The 23,883-nt window shown below is 39.4% G+C and overlaps 1 protein-coding gene across 2 annotated transcripts in view; it reads right to left on the bottom strand.

Moving 5' to 3' along the window:
• Positions 1 to 1,678: 1,678 nt before the first annotated feature.
• Positions 1,679 to 23,883, bottom strand: part of gpr4 (G protein-coupled receptor 4) — a 48,271-nt gene continuing 26,066 nt past the window's right edge. Inside the window, exons 1-4 of one of the 2 annotated variants that reach the window (XM_019345360.2) lie at positions 11,127 to 11,286; positions 8,088 to 8,789; positions 6,452 to 6,716; positions 1,679 to 4,938 (exon numbers count right to left, since the gene is read on the bottom strand). In XM_019345360.2, coding sequence (XP_019200905.1) covers positions 4,223 to 4,938; positions 6,452 to 6,716; positions 8,088 to 8,222 — 1,116 coding nt within the window. In that variant the 5' untranslated portion in view covers positions 8,223 to 8,789; positions 11,127 to 11,286 and the 3' untranslated portion in view covers positions 1,679 to 4,222. Of the gene's footprint in view, positions 4,939 to 6,451; positions 6,717 to 8,087; positions 8,790 to 11,126; positions 11,287 to 23,883 lie in introns of those variants that run through there. The other variant, XM_003456386.5, reaches the window with a different exon arrangement.

The raw sequence follows: 23,883 nt of genomic DNA, 5'->3' as shown, positions 1-23,883 counted from the left end.
TTAGCTTTACAGGAAGGCTGGAACAAGACAATGTGAAGAGTGAAGAAGGTGACTTTGTGTTGGCAGGATCCCAGACTTGCTCTGTCTGCGGGTCAGTGATCTGTTACCAGCACTTGCAGGGTTCTGTGTACTGCAGACGTTTTGCTTATCTGTGCAAATAATTTTGACCTGGACTTTTTAAAGCTCTGCTGCGTGGAGCTGTCTCCTTTAACACTGCCAAGTGTTGGTTGAAATCTCATAAAAAAAATAAAAAAAAAACTTTTCCTAAGACACACAGAAATGACTTACCAGAACTTCATGTTTCTTTTGAGGGTTCAGTAGGACTTTATAATAATTTCACACTATTAAGCATTAGTAAGGTATTTGGAAGTGCTTAATTAATTATTTATATATCATTACTCCTCGTTAGTATGAAATTTATAAATCCAGCTATGTTTATCCATCTGTTACTCTTACACATGTACAGCTATCAATGCTACTACAGTAAATCACTGCATACGTATAATCACAGTCATAATAATATATCTGTAATATCTGTGTCTTGATAATTTGCACAGTAAGGACCAGTAATGTTATATATATGATGATTAAAGAACTTGCTAATACCTTACAGATACCTTAATAGAAAATGCTTAATAGTGTGACATTGTAAAGTGCTTAAATCCCCCTATTTATTATTCTTATCAAATAGAAGAGGGGTGTGTTAATTGAGAATTAAGGCATAGTTAACATAAATGTAAACTGTCAGACTTGAGCTTTAACAGCTCCTTGACTTTGGGCAATAACTTCTCTCTGACCCTTAGTTGGTCTTTGAGATGAACTAGCATGAGCTGAAACTCACTGCTTGAACAAGCTAAAAGAACCACATGATCCACAAAAAGCAGAGAGGTGATATCGAGAGAGTGGGAATCCTTCACTACCTAACTATGTCCATTTTATGAACAGAACTGGTGACAAAGGGCAGCTCTGGTGAAGGCCAACTTAAACAAGAGTTTGATCTACTGCTGGTAATGTAAATCAAGCTCGCTGTGGTTAAACTGGGACCCAGTAGCCTGTGACAGTGGGTCGATGCATCTCCCATGAGTCATAGGTCCTTTCATAATCCAAAAAACACTTGTAGAGTGACTCTCACAGACCCTCAAAGAGTTAAAGAGTTGTGTGTTCGCTGGACAAAACCACATTGTTCCTCCTGAAACTGAGGTTTGACTCTCTTCTCCAGTACCTTAGCAAAACACAGAGCATAGCAGAAGCAGTTGTGTGAAGTCTTTATCAATTAAGTCAGACTATACACTTTATTTGTATCCCATGATATTAATCATTCTGTGTATGTCTGTATACAGTAAATACAGCGTTAAAAGAAAAGTGTAGTTAGAGGTTGTAGTATCTCAACTGGGTATTTACTTTTTAGTACTAATTTTACCTTTACCTACGTCAGTGCTTGACCTTTCTTTGCCAATCGTGTCGTAACGTCAACAGTTTAATTCTTGTGATAAAACAGGAGGGAAAAAAAGACGTTAAAAAAGAAGATATAAGAGAAAGAGAAGAAAGAAAACATTAGAGTATGCCGGTAAGCATAGACTTGTTTCCCTTAAATAATTTCCATTTCAAAAGCCACCAGCACGAGAGAGCTGCTTCACCTTTAGCTTGCAAGTGCAAAACAAATGCACGCTGGAAGATGCACTTTTTTATATGCATAATTTATTTCTCACTGACACTGTTATTGGACAAATACACATTATGAAGCCTGGCACCTCCTCCTTTGGACTGGCACACAGATACATTAAAACCAGTGGCACATAGGACAGCACTTAGGGCAATATTAACAAGCTGAAATTGTCCAGATACTTTACATTATTCCACTGAATTTAGCAATGCTTTCATGCCAGCGCAACATAAACATGTTTGTCATTGGGATCAGACATTCTCCAAAATATGTCCCATACTGCATGTGGAACAGCAACATGATACCTGAATCCACGAAATAATTTGATTGGACGGGAATAATCTGAGCCGTAATACCGCACGTCAGGAAATTCACCGCGTCATTGCTTTGTCTCTAAACATCCAGCAGGGCATCCTATGATGTAAACAAATTCACTTATGAAATGTCATTGCCATGGATCTAAAAATACAAAAACAGACTCCACCGAAAACTGAAATAAAATTTATAGATCAGGCTGACAATTGAACTGAACTTTTTTCCTAAACACATAGATTGGCGTCATCTTTTAAAGTCGGGATTGAACCAACATCCATCCTAACACGGGGCTTGTGCGTCGCTGGTTTCAGTAGCAATTACTTTACATGACCAAGCTTATCATTAAAAAAATTTTAAAAATTGTCCGTCATATTTACATTAAAAACAATCAGCATCAAGTATATATATTTTAAATATTTAAATTTTAAATAAATCATCAACAACAGTCAATTTCTTATTTAAATTCAGCTTTAACCTGCTACTGGTTCTTCTGAAAGTGGTTTAATATTTATAGCTACTGAAGGATTTCCTTATCAAGCCTTTAAAAATAAAAACAATTAAAAATCTATGAATTTGTTTCACTAATATAACAAACAGTATTAGCAGCCAGTGATGTCACTTCAATCAAGGTGGAATGTATTTTTTTTCCAATTTAGGGAAGCTGAGGATGAATTATGCATGCTGTGCAGTGGTGCACATGTAAATGGAGGAAAAACTCGAATGTTTGTACTACATATAAATTAGATTAGTCTGGATAGTTTAAGCCAGAAGGCCTGTCTGTAACTGCAATGTAAACGTTATCACTGTTGGTCAACTGTGTGTACTCTTTAGCCCAAGCATGCAGCTTGAATTCATTGATGATCATCTTTTTAGCGATACATTTTTCATTTAGCAGTATGTATGCTCACATATTCCTGTAGCTACTGTTAATTGCATACACATACATTTGTCTGAAGTATGACACTGATCTTTAGCTCCACGACATAAAATAATGGAAAATAATAAACTTTCAAACTTATCTGAAGGCTTTTAAGATTTGTTTTTGATATCCCACTGGAGGGAGGTTTATTTGCTGTGTGTTGTAAAAAATAAAATAGAAAACATGGCTCATGGTATACAACAACTCTACTGTAAGCCTTCTTGCCATCACAGTTTACAAGCTGAGGTACTTCATAAGGCTTTTTAAAAATTCCTTTAAAAATTGAACACCATAATAAAGACATTTTCAAGAGACCATTAATCCTCGGTCCTTTTAATCACCATCATGCTTCTTTTATATATCCCAAAGTGGGGATATATTCTTAAGTGCATTTGGGTTTTGACCACTAATAGCATTGAACCATGCAGAGCGTGGTCTGTTTAAGCATTTCTCTTAAATATTCCACCATATCTGACTTTGTGAATGATTCCTGGCACGCTGGAAAAATTGTCCAAAAATCCAAGTCATCAAAATTTGTTGATAACATCCTTATTAGCCACACTACCCACAGACATCGGATTTGCCAGCTTGTGGGTTTTGCACTTTGGTTCAGAATGAAGAAAAAAAAGATTTGCTGGCCAGAAATGCTAAAGTCTGCTGTGAGATCCCCTGACTCAGCAGCCCAAAGTTTCTTCTGATCAGACACTTCACATCATCATGATGATACCTCATGATGATCATTCCCAGATTACTAGGGCAGAATAGGACATTAGCATGCTAACATCTGCATGCACCGTAGCTGTGGAGGCTGTTAAACTGCAGCTCTAAATACAAAACATTCAATCCATGAGACAGAACTGAGCCTGACGACCTTTCTGTCTGAGCCTGATGTGTTAACAGTGTTTTGGAATGAAAGAATCCTTTATTTAAAGTCCAAAGTTTTTTGTTAGCAGACAAAATCCTCAGGTTTCACTCTCAGACTACACTTTACTTTTTGCATCACCAGTGGTGAGAATCTAACCAGTGGTTTGCCCATCTTTCATTCACCTAACAATTTTGTGTTTTGCTGCGTAAGCATTTCATCCTCCCACATGTCTGTTCACATGACCACAGACCCTGTGTTATGTTATTTCATTTATCCCATCCTTATTCTGCCTTTTTGATATGTCACCTACTGACTTAACCCCGTGCATCCGCAGCCACTGATTGCATCTGATTTCAGCCCGTTAGGCCGTCAGAAATGAGACCCTGGAACTGTTAGGAGCTGCGGCCTCTCGCTGAGCTGAACAGTTTGGACCTGCTACTGCTTGTTCCAGCTAGTGAAGTTATTTCCTGAGGATGGTCATCTGTAGACACTCCTCCTTCAGAGCCACCAGTTCAGTCTTGTAGTTGTTGGTCTTGCCTGGATCAGCATATACACAAGGCTGCTTCTTTGTTGACAGCGGTGTGTCCATGGTTACTGAACCAGCATTGAGAATGTCAGCATGTGAAGGCGAAGAAGAGGGCCGCCTGTTGCAGGCCACTGACAGTAAAGCCGACAGGGCTCGGCCGACATCATTCCTAGCTCCCTCGTTAACGAAACAGTACAAAATAGGGTCAGCTACGCAGTTCAGGCTGGTCAATGCCAACGATACGTGGTATGCTGCAAACAAGGTTTCCTCTGAGCTGCAGTCACATGGCTTCTGTAAAAACATGACACTCCGCACCAGGAGGAGGACATGATACGGTCCAAAGCAGAACAAAACAATGAGAATCAAACTCAAAGCTAACCGCTGGATTTTGGCCTTTTCCTGGCGCTCTGTTGAGACATTGCAACGCACTGCTGCAAGGATCCCTCGGTAGGCGACCAGCATTGCCGTCCACGGAGCAAGGAAGCCAAGAAATGACCTGTAGAGGTTCATGCCTGCTACCCAGTCCTGCATTGGATATTTCTCAAAGCAGAAGGTGTGATTGAACCGGTCCTGGAAGAGCTCATCATGAAAGAGAGGAGCAGAGTTTGCTACAATCTCAATGATCCACACAATGGTGCTGACGAGGATAGCTGCAGGAAGCAGAGGAAAGACAAAGAGAGCAAACATTAAATACTGTGGTTACTTCCATTTCTATATCTCATTTAAATTTTGGTCACTCTGTGGACGTCTGATTCCCTTACTTATTGAATTTGAGCATTGCAATGTGTGCTGGATCTCGTCCATTTCTTGAATTTCATTTTTGTAACACGGACAAATTATAGGGAGGCATAAAACCTCACTGTGTATAGTGTATGAACCACTGATTGTTCTCCCTCAAACACCACAAGCCATTACAGTAAGTCTGAGCCATCCATCCATCCATCCATCCATCCAACCATCCATCCATCCATCCATCCATCCATCCATCCATCCATCCATCCCCACTCTCACAGGGCGAGAAGCACACCACACCCTGGACATTTCAGCAGTTTACTGCAGGGCTGACAGAAAATCAGACAACCATTCACACTCATATATACATGTCTACAGCCAGTTTGATTCATGGGGACAAATTTATTGTCACAAACACATGAGAGAGGCATCCTTGGAGTGATCTAAAAACAGCTGGAAGTGGTCCAGAGGTGAATGGGAAGATGACTTGATTGGCCTTAAAATGGAAGACTCGCAGAAATTTTGATGAGACCTATCAAGGCCTCAGCTTTTTATTGAGTGACTGCACCACCAACAAGAAACTATTAATAAGTTTAAGCTGTTCTAGTCTCCCTTATAAGTTACAATTATGGTACATAATTTCCATCTCTACAATACTCAGTTTTCTGGTATTTCACATAATGGTAAGTTTCTATGTAGGATATACAGTGGAACCACGGCTTACGAAGACCCCATTTAACAAAAAATTCAAGTTACGAAGGCACTTAATGGCAATATTTTTGCCCGTGGTACGACAAAATGCCCGTGTAACGAAATCCGTTTGCGAAATGCGTTTCGCTGTTCCACGTGAAAGACGTATTGTTGTTGCAGTGCGCTATTTCGTGTGCTTTTTGTTTGCAATTAGCCTGTCGTTCATTCATAATGGGGCCGGCATAAGGCATAAATTTGAGCGAGTTTTAAAAAATGTTAAAAAAATATCATTGCACAGTGTACCTACGTACATTAATTAACGTAAATGTAAGTTTTAGTTTTAATGTTTAGAATTAAATTCCATAATGTTATGTACATGTACACATACGTATGTATGCATACATATGCTTTCTTCAGCCTCCACCAAGAACTTCGTCTTCAGCCAGCATCGCCTCACTCAAAAGGCGATGGAAAAAGGTGCTTCGACTTACGAAAATTTTGACTTACGAAAGACCCTCTGGAACAAATTAATTTCGTAAGTCGGGGTTCCACTGTACTTTGAAGATGTACTTCCTATCCAGTCTCAGTAGTGTCACAATTTTGGGTAACATCATCAAATGCAGTATCTTAGACGTGTGTAAAGAGGTCCAAGTGTTTTAGCGCAACATGTTTTTTTAGATTCTTCCCTTCACAGGAATTAAAGATCCACTTTCTTTGGTCAAGTTTTTGTTGCATACAAACCTGTTTTGATTCGTCGAACTTTCACAAAGCGCAGAGGGTACGCCACAGCCAGGTACCTGTCCAGTGATATGCAGCACAGGAACGCGATGCTGACATAGATATTAGTATAGAAGATGAAGCCAAATAGCTTGCAGCTCTCCTGACCGTGGATCCAGTTATCGTGATGCAGGAAGTAGTCGATCCACAGAGGAAGAGTGGCAATGTAGAGGAGGTCAGCCACCGACAGGTTGATCAGGTAGATGCCGAGCTCATTGCGTTGGCGTACCTGGTGCAAAGGGGAGAAGGTGAAGATTTAAATCTGAACAAGAAGACTAACATGTTTGCTTAAAATTGGTGAGCCAGCTATACTTTGCATGCAAACTCTCCAACAGAACAGGGAATGCAAACAAGGTGCGATGCATATTTGCCTCAGCTGCAAATGATTTGGTTTCCTGGAAGTCAAAACACGGGAGAATTTGAAAGGCTGATTGTGTTTGGTCTGAATATTAGCCCTTTGTTACCTTTAGTGTTGTGCAATGAGTGTCTGGCTCACACATGCCTTAGAAAATGTTTTTGGCAATCGCTGAACACTGAATTACTGCAGCTCAAATATGTATGGCCACTTTAAGGAGTTGAAAAAGACAAGTGCACAGATAAGAGGCAGAACTTTAGCGTGTCTGCTGCTTCCATTCAGTTTTCCTAATTCAATTTCCCAAGTCACACCACAAACGTGTCCTGCATTATGTACAGCTGATGGTAAATAGATTAAATGGCATCTAGTGAATAAAGGTGTCACTATTCATACAAAGTATTTAGGTATAACTGAACTGGTATTCAGTTTGAGTTTCAATGAAGCCGGTGATCTGGTTAATGCTGCAAAGCGTGGTAACAACAATAACCACAATGCACCTGACCCAACACTCCTATGGTCATCTGAACTGTGAAAACGTGTCCTGATGTTGACATGAAAGACAAACAATGTAACATGAAATGTTGCTCACTTTAATGATGGCTCTTTTTGAAAAACACGAGTTGCTGAACTTTATGAGTAAAAGTCAATAAAAATCCTTCCTCTTGCTGCCAAAGCAAACTGACAGTCTGTGGGAAACGCAGTACAAGTTTGATGCTGTGTGAGAAAATATCCCAACGGCTCTTTTGACCATATCTGGCAGGCAACGCTAAACATGCGACGTAAACGACAAGCGTCATTAACCACAATTGTGTGTTACCCTTAGTTACGCTCAGTGTGTTGCTTTTTGTGAACTGCTTTGTTTTTAGTGCAGTCATAGGACTGTTTCTGGATTTCTACAAAGGGAACCCCAGAAACCACCAGAATTTGATTTTGTGTCGATTCTTCTCACTGGATTTGTCTTCAGTCAGATTTAAGGTTTATTCTTTAACAAAAATCATATGCCAGACATCTAAAGTGGATGAACACTTGGATTGTTTTTACTATGCACTTTGGGAATAAACAGAAAGATTAACAGGGAGATTTCCTTGGAAGAAAAAAGAAGACCCAAAATAAGACCTATTTGTTCCCAAAATGGCTCGTGAAACCAAAGTGGCAGGTTCTAACCCCAATTTTTAAACCACTGTCTTATAGTCTGATACATTTGAGGCCACTGGAGGTGGAAAACTCTGACTATGTGTCCCTCACCTGCATGTAGGCAGCCCACAGGGCCATGCAGTTAGTCGGCAGCCCAAGAACGATGACTATGATGTAGAGTGTGGGCTGAAAGAACTGGTCCACCTTACTGTCCACATTACAGAAGGAGATGTTGCACATTGTCATGTATCAGACTATCTGCAGGTGTGCGAAGTGTGTTCAGCTACTCTCAGCTTTGCGTTTTTCCCTTCTGTAGTTTCACTATGTTCCAGCTCCAGCAGTTTGACAGTGACATGATGACTCTGACGTCCTGCTCAGCAGTCCCACACGAGGCAATGGAGGAAAACATACGTGTTATTTCCAGGGAATGTCATATCTCCTATTCTTTAAACCACTGTCCTCTTGACTTGACATGTTATAATCCTCTTTCACGCTTCCAGGCCAGCCTTTGTCCTTCAGTATAAGAGGTGAAGAAGGGAAGGAGTGAGCTATATAATGTGGTGAAATAAAAGCTGCCTTATCAATGCCATGCCAGGCTTCCTGAGCCTGGAGAAGACCTCATCAATCTTTTAGAGATTAGAGGTCTGCCAGGTCTACCGTGAAAGCGATGAGCCTGAACATCACTTTGTGTGTGCCGTTGTGTCTCAAGGTCCTGATGACACACAAAACCCCTCAGAGATGCTCCCGGTGAGGCAGGAATGACTTTACCCAGCTTCGGTGGACTGGACCTATTTATTCACAAGTCCTGAAAATCTGCAAGAAAGAGAAAGAGAGAGCAATAAGTTAAGATAATTTGTAATTAGAAAATGTTTTTTTTTTATTTGTTTTTGCATAATAATATAAATACTAAAACAGAACTATATAAAAACCATATAGGGGTCTATTTATCCAACATTTATCCGAGGCCATTTCAACAAGTGGTACATCTTACAGTACTATCATATCTTTTGGACCATTTATGCCTATTTTGCTGACAGTTTTGGTATTTGGGGGATTTTGGGAAAGCATGAATTTGGAATAACTGTGACTAAAACTTTAAATATTTAACTTTTTTTGCAGAAATTTACATTCCCCAGAGCTTGTACTGGTCAAAAGACAGTTTATTCTGTCTTGTCTTGCATCTATTTGCCTTTTACATAGATTTTAATGTGCAATAACCGATAACTCCCATAAGCATTTTCAGGTATTTGCTTTGGATATTTGAACTGAATGGGATCCTTCTCGTGGTGAAAACAGACCGCTCAAAACTGCGTGGAATGAACACACCCTTCACATAACACAACAAGCCCTTGTCTTCCAATATATTGAATTTTGCTGCTCCAGACATTCATAAAAGTGTGTGCAAGAAAACAAAGCATGTGAAACAGTGGCTAACATTCATACAGTGAATCTCTACTATCCAGCACAATAACACAGCACATGCTGACAAACCGTACAATCACAAGGCTTTGCATAACGTGCAAACATAAAGTCCGAGAGCGACAGAATTTTCACCCAAACACATACAATGACAGAAGGAGCAGGACAAGAGCTGATTACCTCTTTAATTTCTATATTTCATGTATTGGATCACTTTGATGTATTTTTTTACTCAAATATATTTTTGAACATTATAAACCACACTGCTCCAAAGGATCCGAAGGATGCAAATTAGATGTTTGGTGCAAAACTCTTATTTGGGAGGCATACGCAGAAAATTTCATGGAAATCTACTCGTCAGTACTGAGAGAGACCAGACCGCAGAACTTCAGCTGAAAAATCCCTCAACATTACTGAGGTAGCAGTGTTGAAAAATTATGTCATACTTCATAATTAGGGGAGACTGCAATTGGCAGACATGCTGAGCAAGTGAGCTTACTTCCCGGTTGCAAACCCAGGAAGAGGCCTCAGAGATGCCAGTTAAGTGATCAATGATTTTGGACTGAGCTGACAGCTACTGTCATATATACAAACACAGGAGAGTGCTATGCAAGGACATTTCCTCAGTGACACGATTAAAAAAAGCTATGTTTACGAAACATTCATTTTGATAAGGTGACCACAACTGGGCCACAGCTCTGCCCTAATCTGTTGTCAAACACACAGGTTCGTTGCAGAGATAATTACTCATCACTCTTGTGGTAAATTGTCATTTTTTATGTTCTAAAATGTCAAAGGTGTGTCAGCTGGTAGATGAATGGTTCATGTTTCTGCTTGTTTTTAATATTTTCTTCTGAGAAACTAACCCCTGTAACCCCTGTGAAAGACAAAGTTTGACATTTTAAGGAAATGAGCTATAGGTGATACAGGAAGAGGAGATGTTATGACAGTTATGCAACACATTTTTGGTTCATTCCTCAGTAGCTGCGAGTACACTCTACTTTGAGCATTTGCATTAGCTAAAGGTGTAACCTTTTGTGGCCTCCGTAGGTAATTCCATTTTTCCGTTCTTTGGCAAATTGCACCATTTGGTCAGAAGCTGCTGGTGTCACAGAAATATGTAGAAGGTGATGTGATGGTACTATTTCAGAAAGCAAACACTCGAGTGACATACAGAGGCAGGAAAGGTGGAAGTGGCATAAATTACCAGACTGTCAACTAGAAGAACATCCTGTTTGGGAGCCTCCCTTTGTTCTGTTAGTTTGACTTTTAATTGCTGTTTCCTTTCACCTACTTAGCTAGTCTTAGGAAAATATTTTGCACTTTATCAACTGTTGAGGTTTCCCAGTGTGTTCAAATCTAACCTCAAAGGGTCTCGATAAAACACTATGACACTTCATATCTGTGAGATACCAGTATCTGTGACAAAATGGCAATATTTGACACTCTGGGAATAAGAATGGACACCTGTATTGGATAAGTATTAAAATCCTATTGTGTCAGGGTTACAATAGAAGAGCAAAGCCCTGCAGTGATTATATTAAATATCTAATTATAAATAAAGAATCGCAAAGACTCTCCTGTCAAGCTGGGAGGTTTGTTTTTTTTTTAATTTTCAATAAAAGGAAAGAAACATGAGGAGGAAAGAAGCAAGACGAGAAAGGAAGGAAATACAAATGAAGAAGTATAAATGACGAAGAAAGAAAACATCAACACTAAAAGACTTTTTACCTTGCATTCCTGAAGATGACTATTTATAATATAAAAGACAGTTTAGATGCAATCCCACTGAGCCGTTGTCTTGAAGACTCTCTTTCACAGCTGAGTTCACAGCACTCGACAATCAAAGAACTGTGATCACATCTGTCCGCACTGAGCACAGATGAAAGACTTGACTTCCTCATTAGATAACAGCAGGCCCACATGTCAGTGACAAAACCGTCACGTCTTAAACTCCCATCACAGAGCGCAGGGGAAGTGCTCAAATCAAACTATGGAATCATAGGGTAAGAAACAAACTAAGTTAATGTAACATAAAGACTGTCCAGCAGCCACAGTGAAGTAACTGGAGGATCAGGTCTGGCTCAAGGACATGCTGTCAGTCCTTATTTACAGAAGTAATATAAACCAGAGTGACATGGGCTTATTTTCCAGCAAGACTCCGTTCTGTTATCTTTCTCCACTCAGTCACCAGAAATGCAGTTTGTAATATCAGCTGCAGATATTTATCATGCTTCATTTTCATGTGAGTGATGCACATGCATGTGCTTTCTGAGAAATGTATGCACACATTTAAGCCACTCGTCAGCAGTCAGAAGTTCTTGTTTCTGATGCAAAGTCAACACTCCAGTCGCTGTGAATATGTTGCATTAACCAGTAGAGCGTATTGACTCACATAGTTTTATTCTTTTAGATTTAAGATTTTGAACTAGTTAATAGCTCTATTGCTGCTGTTGTCCTTTCAGTAATTTCGCCAGCTTGTGTCATAATTTATAGTGTCAACATAAATGTTCGAATAGGTCCTGAACGTTAATAGTGCGTGGATGGTTTTAATGAGTGAGTCCCTCTTTGTTTGCAGTGTTCACAAAGATGTGGGATGCATGATTCAACTTTCACAGTGTTTCACTAATGCACATTTGGCGATAACATTTGAACACCTTGCACAATCAGCGACCAATGTGATTAAAAAACTGATAGCATGCAAACGTGGGGGCAACACAGTGGTGCAATGGTTGCCCAGCAAACGTAGTTGAAACAGTGGCGTTATCGCCTTGCTCAAAGCTGATTGCAGTATGAGGGCAGAAGCCGGACTGTGTAAAAGGGCGACGCTGACGTTGTTTCCAAGTACAATAGAGGTCCAGTGAGATCTCTTACAACACAAGAATATATTCCATGTTGTTGCAATGAAGAAAGGGGATGCGTACATCCAACATCTTCTTTCACAGTACCCCTAGCAACTTCTACATGTCCTCCTTCATTACATCCATGAACCTCTGTGAGGTCTTCCTGTTTTCCACCTTCCCAGCTCCATCTTCAACATCCTTCCTTCAGTACATCCACTATCCCTCCTCTGCAGATGTCCATACCATTTCAACCTCACCCCTCTAACTTTGTCTCCAAGCCACTCAACCCGAGCACTCCTTCTGATCCTTCTGTCACAAATCACCCCTGACACTCATCTCCACCCTGCCTACACTCTTTTCTTCACTCATCTTGTGCAATGGACACAACAAATTGTGAGCAATGAATTGCACAAAAATGCCACCTTTAGCCAAAAAGATAAAAACTCCATGCATAATTTGTTTTTTAGCAGAAGTTTCAGTAAACATTAAAATAGAATTTTCTAGTAATTATTTTATGGCTAGGTTCTGCAGGTTTAAGTGACCTTAAAGATGGCATGGTTACCAGTGTCAGACAGGGTTCAGAAAAAGCTGATCTACTGGGATTTGCCACTGGGATCATCTGTAGCTTTACAGAGATTGGCCTGAAAAAGGGAAAATATTCAGTGAGCGGCGGTTCTCTGGGCAAGAATGCTGTGTTGATGCCAGAGGTCAGGAAATAATGGTCAGAAAATAACTGCTCTGAGCTGATAGGAAAGCAACAATAACTCAAATAGGAGTTAAGTGTAAGGGCTGAGCTCCCAGTTTACATTGGCTTAGTTAACTTAAACAAAAGGCTTCCAAGAGTGTGGCACTGTCACATTTATAAACATCCAAACTTGGATTCCTGTTAAAATGCAAATCTACAGATTAGGAAGAAGTGTCTGTTTATCTGTTCAGTGCACATTTAAACAGATAAGTGCTGGCAAATATAGAAACTGAAAAAACTACCTTTGACAAATTCTTTGATGTCATTACCAGAGGGAGGGTGAGTTGTTTGTAGCTTCTGTTAATGTAGAAATAAGTAAACAATAAAACAAACAAAAGCTTTTTGTAGTTTTAATAAATTCTCATTTCACTTTCACACATGGTCTAGAAATACAGCTTTCTTTCATCCAGATAGCATCTTTATTTTCCCTTTCTTTCTTTTACTTCCCTGCCGTTAGCCTCTCTGTGCAGTCCCGGTTGTATTAAAAGAACTCCTTTTTAAAAACGCCCAACATTCCTATGAAAAACAAATGAAAAAGGACCGTATTGCATAAAGTACAGTTCTGCAGAGACGTTATGTGAAAGAAGATTTGAGGCCACAGGCTCAACAGGTTTATTAGTAATAAGGAATTAGAAATGTGTGTGCATGTATGAACAATGAAGGCCTCTTTCGACCTGTTCGGGGCAGTAGAGTAAAACACAGCAGTGTCTGATCTGCTGCCAGAGGAGATTAGGTCAAGGCAGCACTGGCAGCAGCACAATTACAATGCCGTGTTCCCAAGACCTACAAGGACATTACTGTGATTTTCAATCATTTCAAGGATACTAACTCCAAACCTTCGCCTTAATTAGTCATTGCCTAAACTAATTTTCACTCCAAATGTAACCTCAGTCTAACCTCAGCATGTCTACAGCTTAAATATTATTGTTTTTCTTTATGAGGATTTGCTTTTTATCCCCATAAAGGAGAAAAGTCCCCCACAATGTGCCTTAGTAAACAGATTTAAGTCCCCACGACACGATTAATACCCATCCCCCACATGCTGCAACGAGTCAACGAGCCTCTCATTGTGCACCTGTGTTGTAGCCACCTCTGGCTTTTGTGGTTTTTCTCTAGGTAACCAATATGTCACAGTCTGTGCACACAAAGCAACATTAAGCAGGATAACATGAAATGTAACATACTTTTTTTCATACATCAGTGCACCCATACGAGTCAAAGCTTTTTACATCATTATAAAGCAGCGAGTGGAAGTCATGTGATCAGTGTACCTTGTCACCACTTAATAAGATAATATAGGCTGTGTTCCTATTGCTTATAGAGGATGTTCTATGTTAGAAGGCTACATAGTGAGCTCATCAGGAAAACTTGTAGTACACTACTTTTGTTATAAGATATTCTGAATGCATCATATATGATATAGTAATACTGATTATACATTCAGATGTCCCCACAAAATAGCAAATTCTCTTTATAATCGTCAATATCCATTTCATGTTATGCTTTCTTTGAAGTCTAATTTCATTTTTTATGATGTTTATACAGTTGTTCAATGTTTATAATCTCATATTACAGTAGTTATTTTGCTGGTAAGGTGTATGTATGTATTTTTTAACATATTTATGTGACCATTGGGTGTTCTGTATTTTGGTTTCCAAGCATATTAAAGAAAGAATACGGCCATAAAATCAGTTTTTCAGAAAATTTTTAAAACACTTCCATCTTTGTATAACAGAAAAAAACCCACTAATCAAAGCCTAAACAGGAAACTTAAAAAAGTTGGTTATAAATCTGTATTTGTGCTCCAAAATATGAAGTGTGGTGAGCACAACATGCCTTTAAGATAAGTCCAGGTTAGCTAATAGTTCATCTATCCATCAATTCTCTTCCAATTCAGGGATGTGTTGGGGTTGGAGTCTATCCCAGCTACCACAGGGTGAGAGGCAGGGTACACCCTGGACAGGTCGCCAGTCTGTCACAGGGCCAACACAGAGAGACAGACAGCGATCCGCACTCACATTCACACCTAGTGGCAGTTTAGAGTCCAGTTAACCAGTTAACTTTGGACTGTGGGAGGAAGCCAGAGTACCTGGAGAGAATCCACCCAAACACGGGGAGAACAGTGGATTATAAATAATAATCCATTGGGGTTATAAATAAGTCAGACAGAACAACTGAACTCGGGTCCTTCGTGCTGTGAAGCAATCGTCCTAACCACTGTTCCACCGTGGTTAGCAGTAGTAATATGACCCTTTATTTATTCTTTCTTTAGTCTAGTGTCTGCGCCGTAATACGAGACAGTGGAGCATCTAGACACAAGATCCTGACCTGTGTCTGAGAAAAGGTCAGAGTCACGTGTCTGTGACTTTGTCTAACCTGTAAATCTAACCTTGAGAACAAAGATGGTTTTGGAATGTGAGCTCCGCTTCTCACTTGTTAAAAGTGCTGTTAAAAATAATTAAAAATAGGCAAAAAAATCTGAGCTCTGGAAACAAGGTGAAAATGTTAAAACAAGGCCCTGCGGGCACCTCACTGCCAAGTGCATCATAACTGGTGGTAACAAAATATCATTGTCCTGCTTTGCAAAAGAAATCTGGATGCATACAATTGTTTCCACAATGAACTGCAATTATTTACATTTTTGCTTTAAGCATGCAAAGTAAATCTGAGTTGTGGATAGTCGTAGATTAGGAGGAATGTAAAGGATGAATGTAAAGTGTGTGTGTGGGTCAGTGCTGAGGCACTAACTGGGTGGCTGTTTGCCAAACATTCCTGTTGACAGTCAAACAGCGGAAACAGGAAGACAATAATGCAACACTATCAGCTGTGCTGAAACACCTTGCACACTTCACAAAACAACTTGGCCTCTTCCAGGACACAAGCATGCACGCACATGCATACACAAACGCACACTCTCGTAAAAACGCTCATGAAAACCCTCTAAACCACACAATGGCAATCTTCCGCAGGTACAGGCAGTTTTCCTGTGAGGCCTGTTCGTTTTGTTAGAAACCGAGCACCCTGAGTTCACAGGGGAGGCGAAATTTCTGTTACAGCAGCTTATTAGCACAGTTCAGATGAATAATACTTTAAAGCTGTTTTTTATTTTTAGCTTCTTCACAAACCCTCATCAGTATTGGTGATATGTGAAGGTCAGCATCAGCGTGGTGTCACACCTTCTTTGTTTTCTTTGCCTTAAACCAGACTGAAAAACGCCTTCTTTACTGTTCACACTGTCGGATTATAAATAAATTAGACACGAGTTGCCAGGAGTCACAGCTAACTTGTTCAGTGGAAGTGCAAGCTTGTTATGTGCCAAATTGCAGTTTTGGCAATAAAATGAAAGAAAACAAAGTCAGATGCCAGATGGTTCATCATTACTGGACACGCTGAACGATGATCTCAACAGTCTAGTTTAGCTGAGGAAGGAAGGAAGCCATGATAAAGTCTTTAAATATAAAAATAAACTCAAAGAATACTGAATAACATTTACACTCTGTTTACTGGTTATTAAAATACGTAATAACCAGTAAACTTTGTATTATTTTGGGTACATGTTATGTGGTGGAAATGGAGAGAGAAATTAGCCACTGGACATCCCAGAGCATCTTAGTGAACAATCACTCTGTAGTAACAGAGTCAGAACTGCCGAGAAACGCATGCACTCAGGATAATCATAGTCAATATTTCTAATGGCTTACTGCTTAATTATTTCTCAAGGGAACTTTACATGAAAGACTCGGACGCAAGCTGCAGTTGTTACTGTTAACAAACTGACAGAACAGCTACAATTTATGATAATGAATTAAACTTTTTGGTAAAATTGGATTTACCACCCTCTAAAATTCTTATTTCACGGTGTGTTTGCCAAATACTTTCACTCACCCTACAAGTCTCAACTGGCTTTTCAAAAACTAGAGCTCAATGACAAATAATAAGGACAAGAAAAGAACTTGGGCTGCAGCCAAGTGGTGACAGAGAACCGGACACCTGATGACAGCAGAGTCATCGTGGCCCCTTGTTCTCGGTTTAGGCCCACCCATGTTCCCATGTTCCCATGTTTCTGACATCCACTTCCCAACATTTATAACATTTTTGATAGTTTTAGCAGAGCTGGAGTTCAGCAAGTTCATTATCGTCACTCTTATTTTAGACACTCTTGCACTGTTGTATGGGCAGCATGTTGATGGTGTGTCTGCACGCTGCTCTATGGGACATAGATGATGTTAAAGCGTATTTATTAGTGTTTCCCATTAACTGTGAGTAAAATGCTCACAGCATTATCACTTCAGCATTATGAGCTCCACTATTTATGGAACTGGGGGAACGTAATTGTCCCAAAACAATGAGATAGGGTTATGTAACATTCTGTAAATATTACAGACGACTCTCATTCCTTATAGATTTTTAGCTTCCAGGATTGTGAAATTTCAAGAAATTACAGCTCCTGAATGAAACGAGAGGACACAGACCCCAACCCCACCACCAACTATTATAACATGTACAGTACAGCGACCCAGACCCTGCTTTACTCCCACCACTTATGACTTCCTCTTCCACATTATATATGGAAAGTATATGAATGTGTTCAGTTCTTTCAGTTCTTTTTAAATGTTCTTTTCTTGTAAATCCTGGCTTTAAAGATGTTACTCAGGTGATTGAGATTTTTCACTGACATTTTTTATATTTATTTTTACATTTTATATTTATAATTATCTATTATGTTTAAATTATCATTTGAAAAAAAATGAAGGTTGTGACTTGTCACATACACGTGTCACCTGACCATCTAAATCACATCATAAGTAGGCACAATGCCCATTCTCCTTCTGGCTTCCTCACTCCTCCCTTGTAATATATTTTAAATATGTTGAATTGTATTATTCTCACTTACATCATTTGGGGTTCTCTTCTATTTTTTTGCCAGGTCCTGTCAATTCAAACAACTGTTAAGCTTACCTGACATTTATCTCGTACAAAGATACTGAAACTTACCTGCTACTGTGGTATTCCTACATGAACAGGGAAGACTTATCATTGAAAATGTTATTCCACTGGTACTCAGACAGGAAGTTCATTCCTCTCGGGCATTTTTTTAAAGGATAAAAGAACAAGATCTTGGGAACATTTGAGGGGGACTTTAAAGGTCTAGTGGGAACTGCAAGAAGCTTTGTACAAAAACAAAGACCAGAGGGTACGAGCCACTCCTAAAGCATCATATTTCCATCCTACACAGAAACCTTTACTCTATACAGTATTGTAACGCAGTGACAGCAGTGGGACGTAAGATCAGAAAAGTAAAAAAAAAACATTTCCATTGTGAAGGACTCTGTTTTCTAACCAGGTAATCAGAGGACAATTTAAAAGAAAAAGCATACTGGCAAAAAGCGTACTACATGTCTAACTTTAGTTCAAATCCATGCGAGTCGTCTTTATGAAAGTTTGAGTGAATCAGGGTTACAGGTTGTGTCCTGAGCAGACACATTGTGCACATTTTTCACATTTTGGAGTGAATATTGACCCACATCCTTTTTTCTTTATGCTCATTCCAAATATATCTACACACACATTACTAACAATCATATTAGTAATATTAATAAAGCTTTTCTATGTGTTTTTTCCCCTCATCCCCCTCATCATCCCCCTCCTCGTGTGCTAAGCTCACCCTTGGGATAAAGTAACAAAGCACAATAGGAGACTAGCAGAACAAGTTCTAAGGACCTGATCCTCACTTAATTCACTCTCATGTACACTTGTGTTAACTTGTGTTAAACTTGAGGAAGGCTGGTACCCATTTGAATTCCCAAATACATGAATCTGCATCCTTTGTTTTAAAACCCATATTTTTATTCTGAACTGTGAAGATTGAAATAAAGCCCCTCCTTCCCAACCTTTAAACCACCTCTTAACCGAGTGACAGTTTTGTAATGACTATTAGCAGGGCAACATTAACTTAGCTTACTTACCATGAACTCAAAGGCTGGGTGTAATTAGGCTCATGTAAGGAAAGAAAACTGAGTTTATATTTTCCACAAAACATATTTAAACATCCTGTCGATCCTGTAGTGGCTCTTCAGCCACATATCTGCACATATATCCTACAGCATCTACTTCTAGTACTAAATTATGCGTGTCTTACACTTGTAGATTTATTGGTTTTAATTTGCATTAATTAAAAGACGCACACACACACCGAAAAAACAAAACAAAACACCAAACCACATCCAAGCACATAGCAGTGACCAGCTCTGGTGTAAACAATGCTGGCGTCCTGCAGCTGCTGCTATTGTATTGGCTACACAGCCAGTGTTTATAGACAAGGAGTAAGTCCGGACAATATCTATTACATTACTGGCAGGATGCCTTACTGATTGTATCAGTCCGTCCAATGAAATTTGAGCAGAGTCTATCACCAGTAATTGGAGTTTTATCTGCTGCTATTTTTATTCAGTTAATCATATCAGTTAAATAAGTAATGATTGATGTTAAGTTAGCGCTTACAACATAAACAGACTGAGTCAGGGTGTTTCAGTCAGTATAGCTCCAGGTATGTCCAGGTATGTCACATGGTGACACACAAGCACACAAAGACACACACGCCCACACAATTCAATTCCATTTTTTTTATATTTTTTAATTTTTAATTTTTGAATTACGCTAACAGTCACCTCGAGGCACTTTCTATTTTAAGATAAAGACCTGACAGTAACAGAGACAATCTAATGGCCCCCTTTGAGCAAGCACTTAGTAACAGTAGGAAGGAAAAACTCCCTTTTAACAGGAAGAAACCTCTGGCTTACCTGGGAGGGGCAGCAATCTGCTGCAACTGGTTGGGGGTGAGGGGGAGGAAGATGGGACAAAAGACACAATGTGGAAGAGAGCCAGAGATCCTCGCACACACACACACACACACACACACACACACACACACACACGCACACACACAGCCTCCTGGAATTGCCACATCTATCACAACTGCTGTCTTCGGCTCCTTGTCAACAACCGCTATATCTGGCTGGTAGACCAACAACCGCTTGTCTGTCTGGAATTTAAAGTCCCACAGGACCTTTGTCCTGTTTTTCTTAATGGTGAGAGAGATAGACATGCAGACAGATGGGCCTTCCTCGCTTACAGCCTCGGCTGTGTGGCTGCAGTGAACATATCACTGACATCCTTTACATACAAAGCCAAAGGTTTAAAAAACTGCCTGAAGCATTGCAGTAAGTGGGCACTTTACACTCAGCTGCAACTGGGAGTCAAAATTGTGTTGCAATGAATCCAACAATCCTTGTTGATAGTTCAAGAAGACATTCATGCTTCACTGAAACTGTTTAAAGAAGGAGATGGTCCTGTTTTATGGATAATCTTTCCAAATCCAAAGATTTGGTTGAATTGCATTGTGTTACACTAATGGTGTGTTCACACAACACATATATAGTCGTAGTTTATGTAGATGAACATTATTTAGAAATTTTCCCACAATTTGTATAATTGTAGAATTCCAGGTGAACCTCTGCCCACCTGCACTTCTTTTTGAGCCCAATCATGTTGCTGATCTGTTACCAAATAGCCTAATTAGTTGCAAATGTTTTTCCATCTTTCTTTTTGGGACAACTTACTTTTTCAATCTTTTGCTTCCCCCATGCCATCTTTTTTGTAAAGTGCTACTTTTATTAAATTCAAAATGAGCTCATATTTTTCTTATAATGGTGCAATTTCTCAGTTCAGACATGTGAAAAAAAGGTCTATAACGTATGGATTTACAATATTTGCAAATCATTGCACTCTATTTTAATTTACAGAAACTTTGCTTTTACAGCCAGATGACCAAAAATGATGTAAATAAACCTGCTAAGAGCTGATTGGATATAGTCTGAAGATTATAACTCCAGAAACATTTGGTAGTATATAAAATAACTCTATTATTTGTTCCATCGCATTTCAGCTTGCTGCCTGCATAACAGTTATCATAAATCACATTACCTACATTTTAAATAGCAGAGACAAATAGAAGGAACAAAAATACAAAAACCACCAGCTTGATGCATCTATATACATACTCGTCAATGGAGCCACCAATTAAGGTGGTCATTTGGCTTAAAGCCTGGCATTCTTTACCAGGAATCAAGGACATGTAGGTTTACATCTAGCTCTGCTGAAAACGCTGAAAATCAATAGCATCACATTTTCAAGCTTTGCATTTCTTCCAATTTATTAAAAGCTATTTGCTGAGTAGTTTCTATCTTAGGAGATAGCCTGTCATCTTCTGCCTCTGTCCTTTTTGATATGTGTGATTATCTCTGTGGCTTTTGATGGAAGCAACTCCAGGCAACAGTACACAATAAACTGGCTTGACATTAAAATGTATGGAGCTGCCAATCAAATTCGTTTACTTGCAGGAATGCTTTTCTGTACATTTCCTCTTTGATCTTGCCTTCCTACCTGACTTTCATGTTGGCATTTTGTTCAGGAAATTCGAGGCTATCGCACTCAGGACTACCAACCGCATCAGACAAGACACTTAGGCTGCATCTCCAAGCTCATGGGTCTGTTTGAGACGGGTGTCCCAGAGGGGTCTTATTGTCATAATGAATTGTAAACACAAGGGAGGACAGTTCAGTGTCAGCTCCCATAAGTGTGGTGGGAAAGTCCCAGCATCACTCTGATGAACCCCGCAACAATAAGCACAGCAGGGCGAGAGGAGAGAGAGCAGAGGAGGTTTGTTGTGAAGATCTTGACTTATCAGCGCCATGACAGCTAGTGCAGACACAGTGACTGGGTCAAAATGAATTGCCTGTGTTTCTTTTTGTGTATTTGTTGTCCTCTTGTACTTCGTTTTTTTTGTGAGGACACTGGAGTTCAGCCTTCAAGAGAAGAGATATTTTTGAGAAGTGGAGACATCTTGTCAAGCAGTAAAGGGAAGATGAGTTAGAGTTTCTGATTTTTAGCAGAAATTTGCTACATGAAAAGATGGATACAGTCTTATGACTCTGTTTCCTCTAATCTCTGAAAATGATTTTCTTTTGCATTTATTGTTTTTATTTTTTTCATGTTCTATACATGTGCAATACCATCTTTACTTTTATTTTATTCTACTACTGTGTAACAGACAGTTGGACTACAGGCTTTTAAACATGGTCCTGTTTTTATTATGATTTTCTTGATTTTCTCTGTGTATGTCTAAATGCATTCTCAATCATCCAGGAAAGTAAATCTCCAAAAGTTGAATCTGTTCATCTGGACGCTACGTCCAGATGAACAGATTCAACTTTTGGAGATTTTCTCTGTGTATATTTTTGTTCAGCATGTGTCATGTATCGACTGTGTGACAATAAAGGAATCTGAATCTTAAAAAAAGACTCAGTCATATTAATTGATGGAATTCTTATATGCCAAGTACCTTGGCATTAACATAGGCTTAGAAATTGAGAAATGGATTTTGTTAGTGAAACACAGCAATAGTGTAACGGCTAGTTTGGTAGCATGAACGAAACTGATCGGTGAATCTAGTTTATTTATCATATGAAGCAGCGTTGAGTTTCAGGAACAGGACAAAGGAAAGGTGTGTATCCTAACAGTTAAACTATGGAAAACACTGTTTGGAGACCAAAATTATTGAGACCGTGTCCAATGAACTCGCAGTCTCTTCGCTTTTGAAATGATCGCTTTGAAGGTCTATGACTACTCACCATTAGTTGCCATCTTCAAAAGGACTTTGTTGCATGATGGTGGCAACAAAGTGGTCATAAAAAAAGGGGTCGAGTGTGGGGTCAGCCAGTCTGTGATAATTAACTGTAAATAATTGGTAACCCACATAATAGAAATTGTAAATAATTGAAAACCCACAGTTGACAACCACTTGTTGAGTCCCCTGTTATGTTGTCACAGAACAGTTGTTCACATTTGCACAGACTGGCAATAGGCATGGGAACTAACTAATAACAAAGTTATTAAATTACTTTCACATTTCTTTGTAAAATGACCTGAAATGCATTGTCTCATAGTTACCAGTTAACAAAATATAAACTTGAGGCTACAATCCCACACACCAACACAAATTCCTGTCCTGATGAGGACACACGTATGATCGTTCTTAATATTTAGGTATGGACATAAAGCTAACAGCACAACCCGGCTGGGGTCGGCATTCATTTAGCTTTAACATCACTCTGCATTCTTGGCTAGCTTAGTGTTAGCATGCTATCTGTGCAGATGCTTAAAAAGAGCCAACGTTGTGTTGGCAGCATGCAGTTGTTTCTGGCCTGGATGCAGTTTGCACGTTACCACCATTAAAAATAAATAAAACATCCATATGTCCATAAAATGTCTATATGTCCATATCCACGCTGTAGATTTTGCCATTGTTGTCCTGCTCTGGCACACAAACCGAAATCAGCTGATTGTAGAGCAGGTGTCCCCGATAAGCAGAATCGATAGGCAGGCGGACTAACAATTCCAAGGAACTAAATAACTGGGAACCAGTTCTCTTCTCAATTCCCATCCCTACCGGGCAACCATTGATTTTTCCTAATTGCAAGGAGGCTGCCATCCTATTTTTACTCTAATGTGACTGAGCCATAAATGATAATGCTTTTTACACTACCAGGAAAAAGCAATGCAACTCAAGGCTGGTTGTGGGGCTTTTACACAGTGTGGCATATGGTGCACTCACTGCTAGGCTCAACACACTGTTCATGGACCCACAGAGAACAGAATAAATCAAGAGAAATTTTCTAAGCTTCCAGCAAGATTTCAGTCAGTTTTCTGTATTAAAATAGTTTTAATAGATCTGTAGAGTAACTAGGAGCACGACCTAACAAATCCAAGCTGTGTTTACACACACTGCTGTATAAAACAAGCAACTGTTAAAACACACTTGTCATGTCTACTTGTCTACTGT

The sequence above is a fragment of the Oreochromis niloticus genome, linkage group LG14 (genome assembly GCF_001858045.2).
Source record: "Oreochromis niloticus isolate F11D_XX linkage group LG14, O_niloticus_UMD_NMBU, whole genome shotgun sequence".
NCBI lineage: Eukaryota > Metazoa > Chordata > Actinopteri > Cichliformes > Cichlidae > Oreochromis > Oreochromis niloticus.
This window is presented reverse-complemented; position numbering and strand designations above follow the sequence as displayed.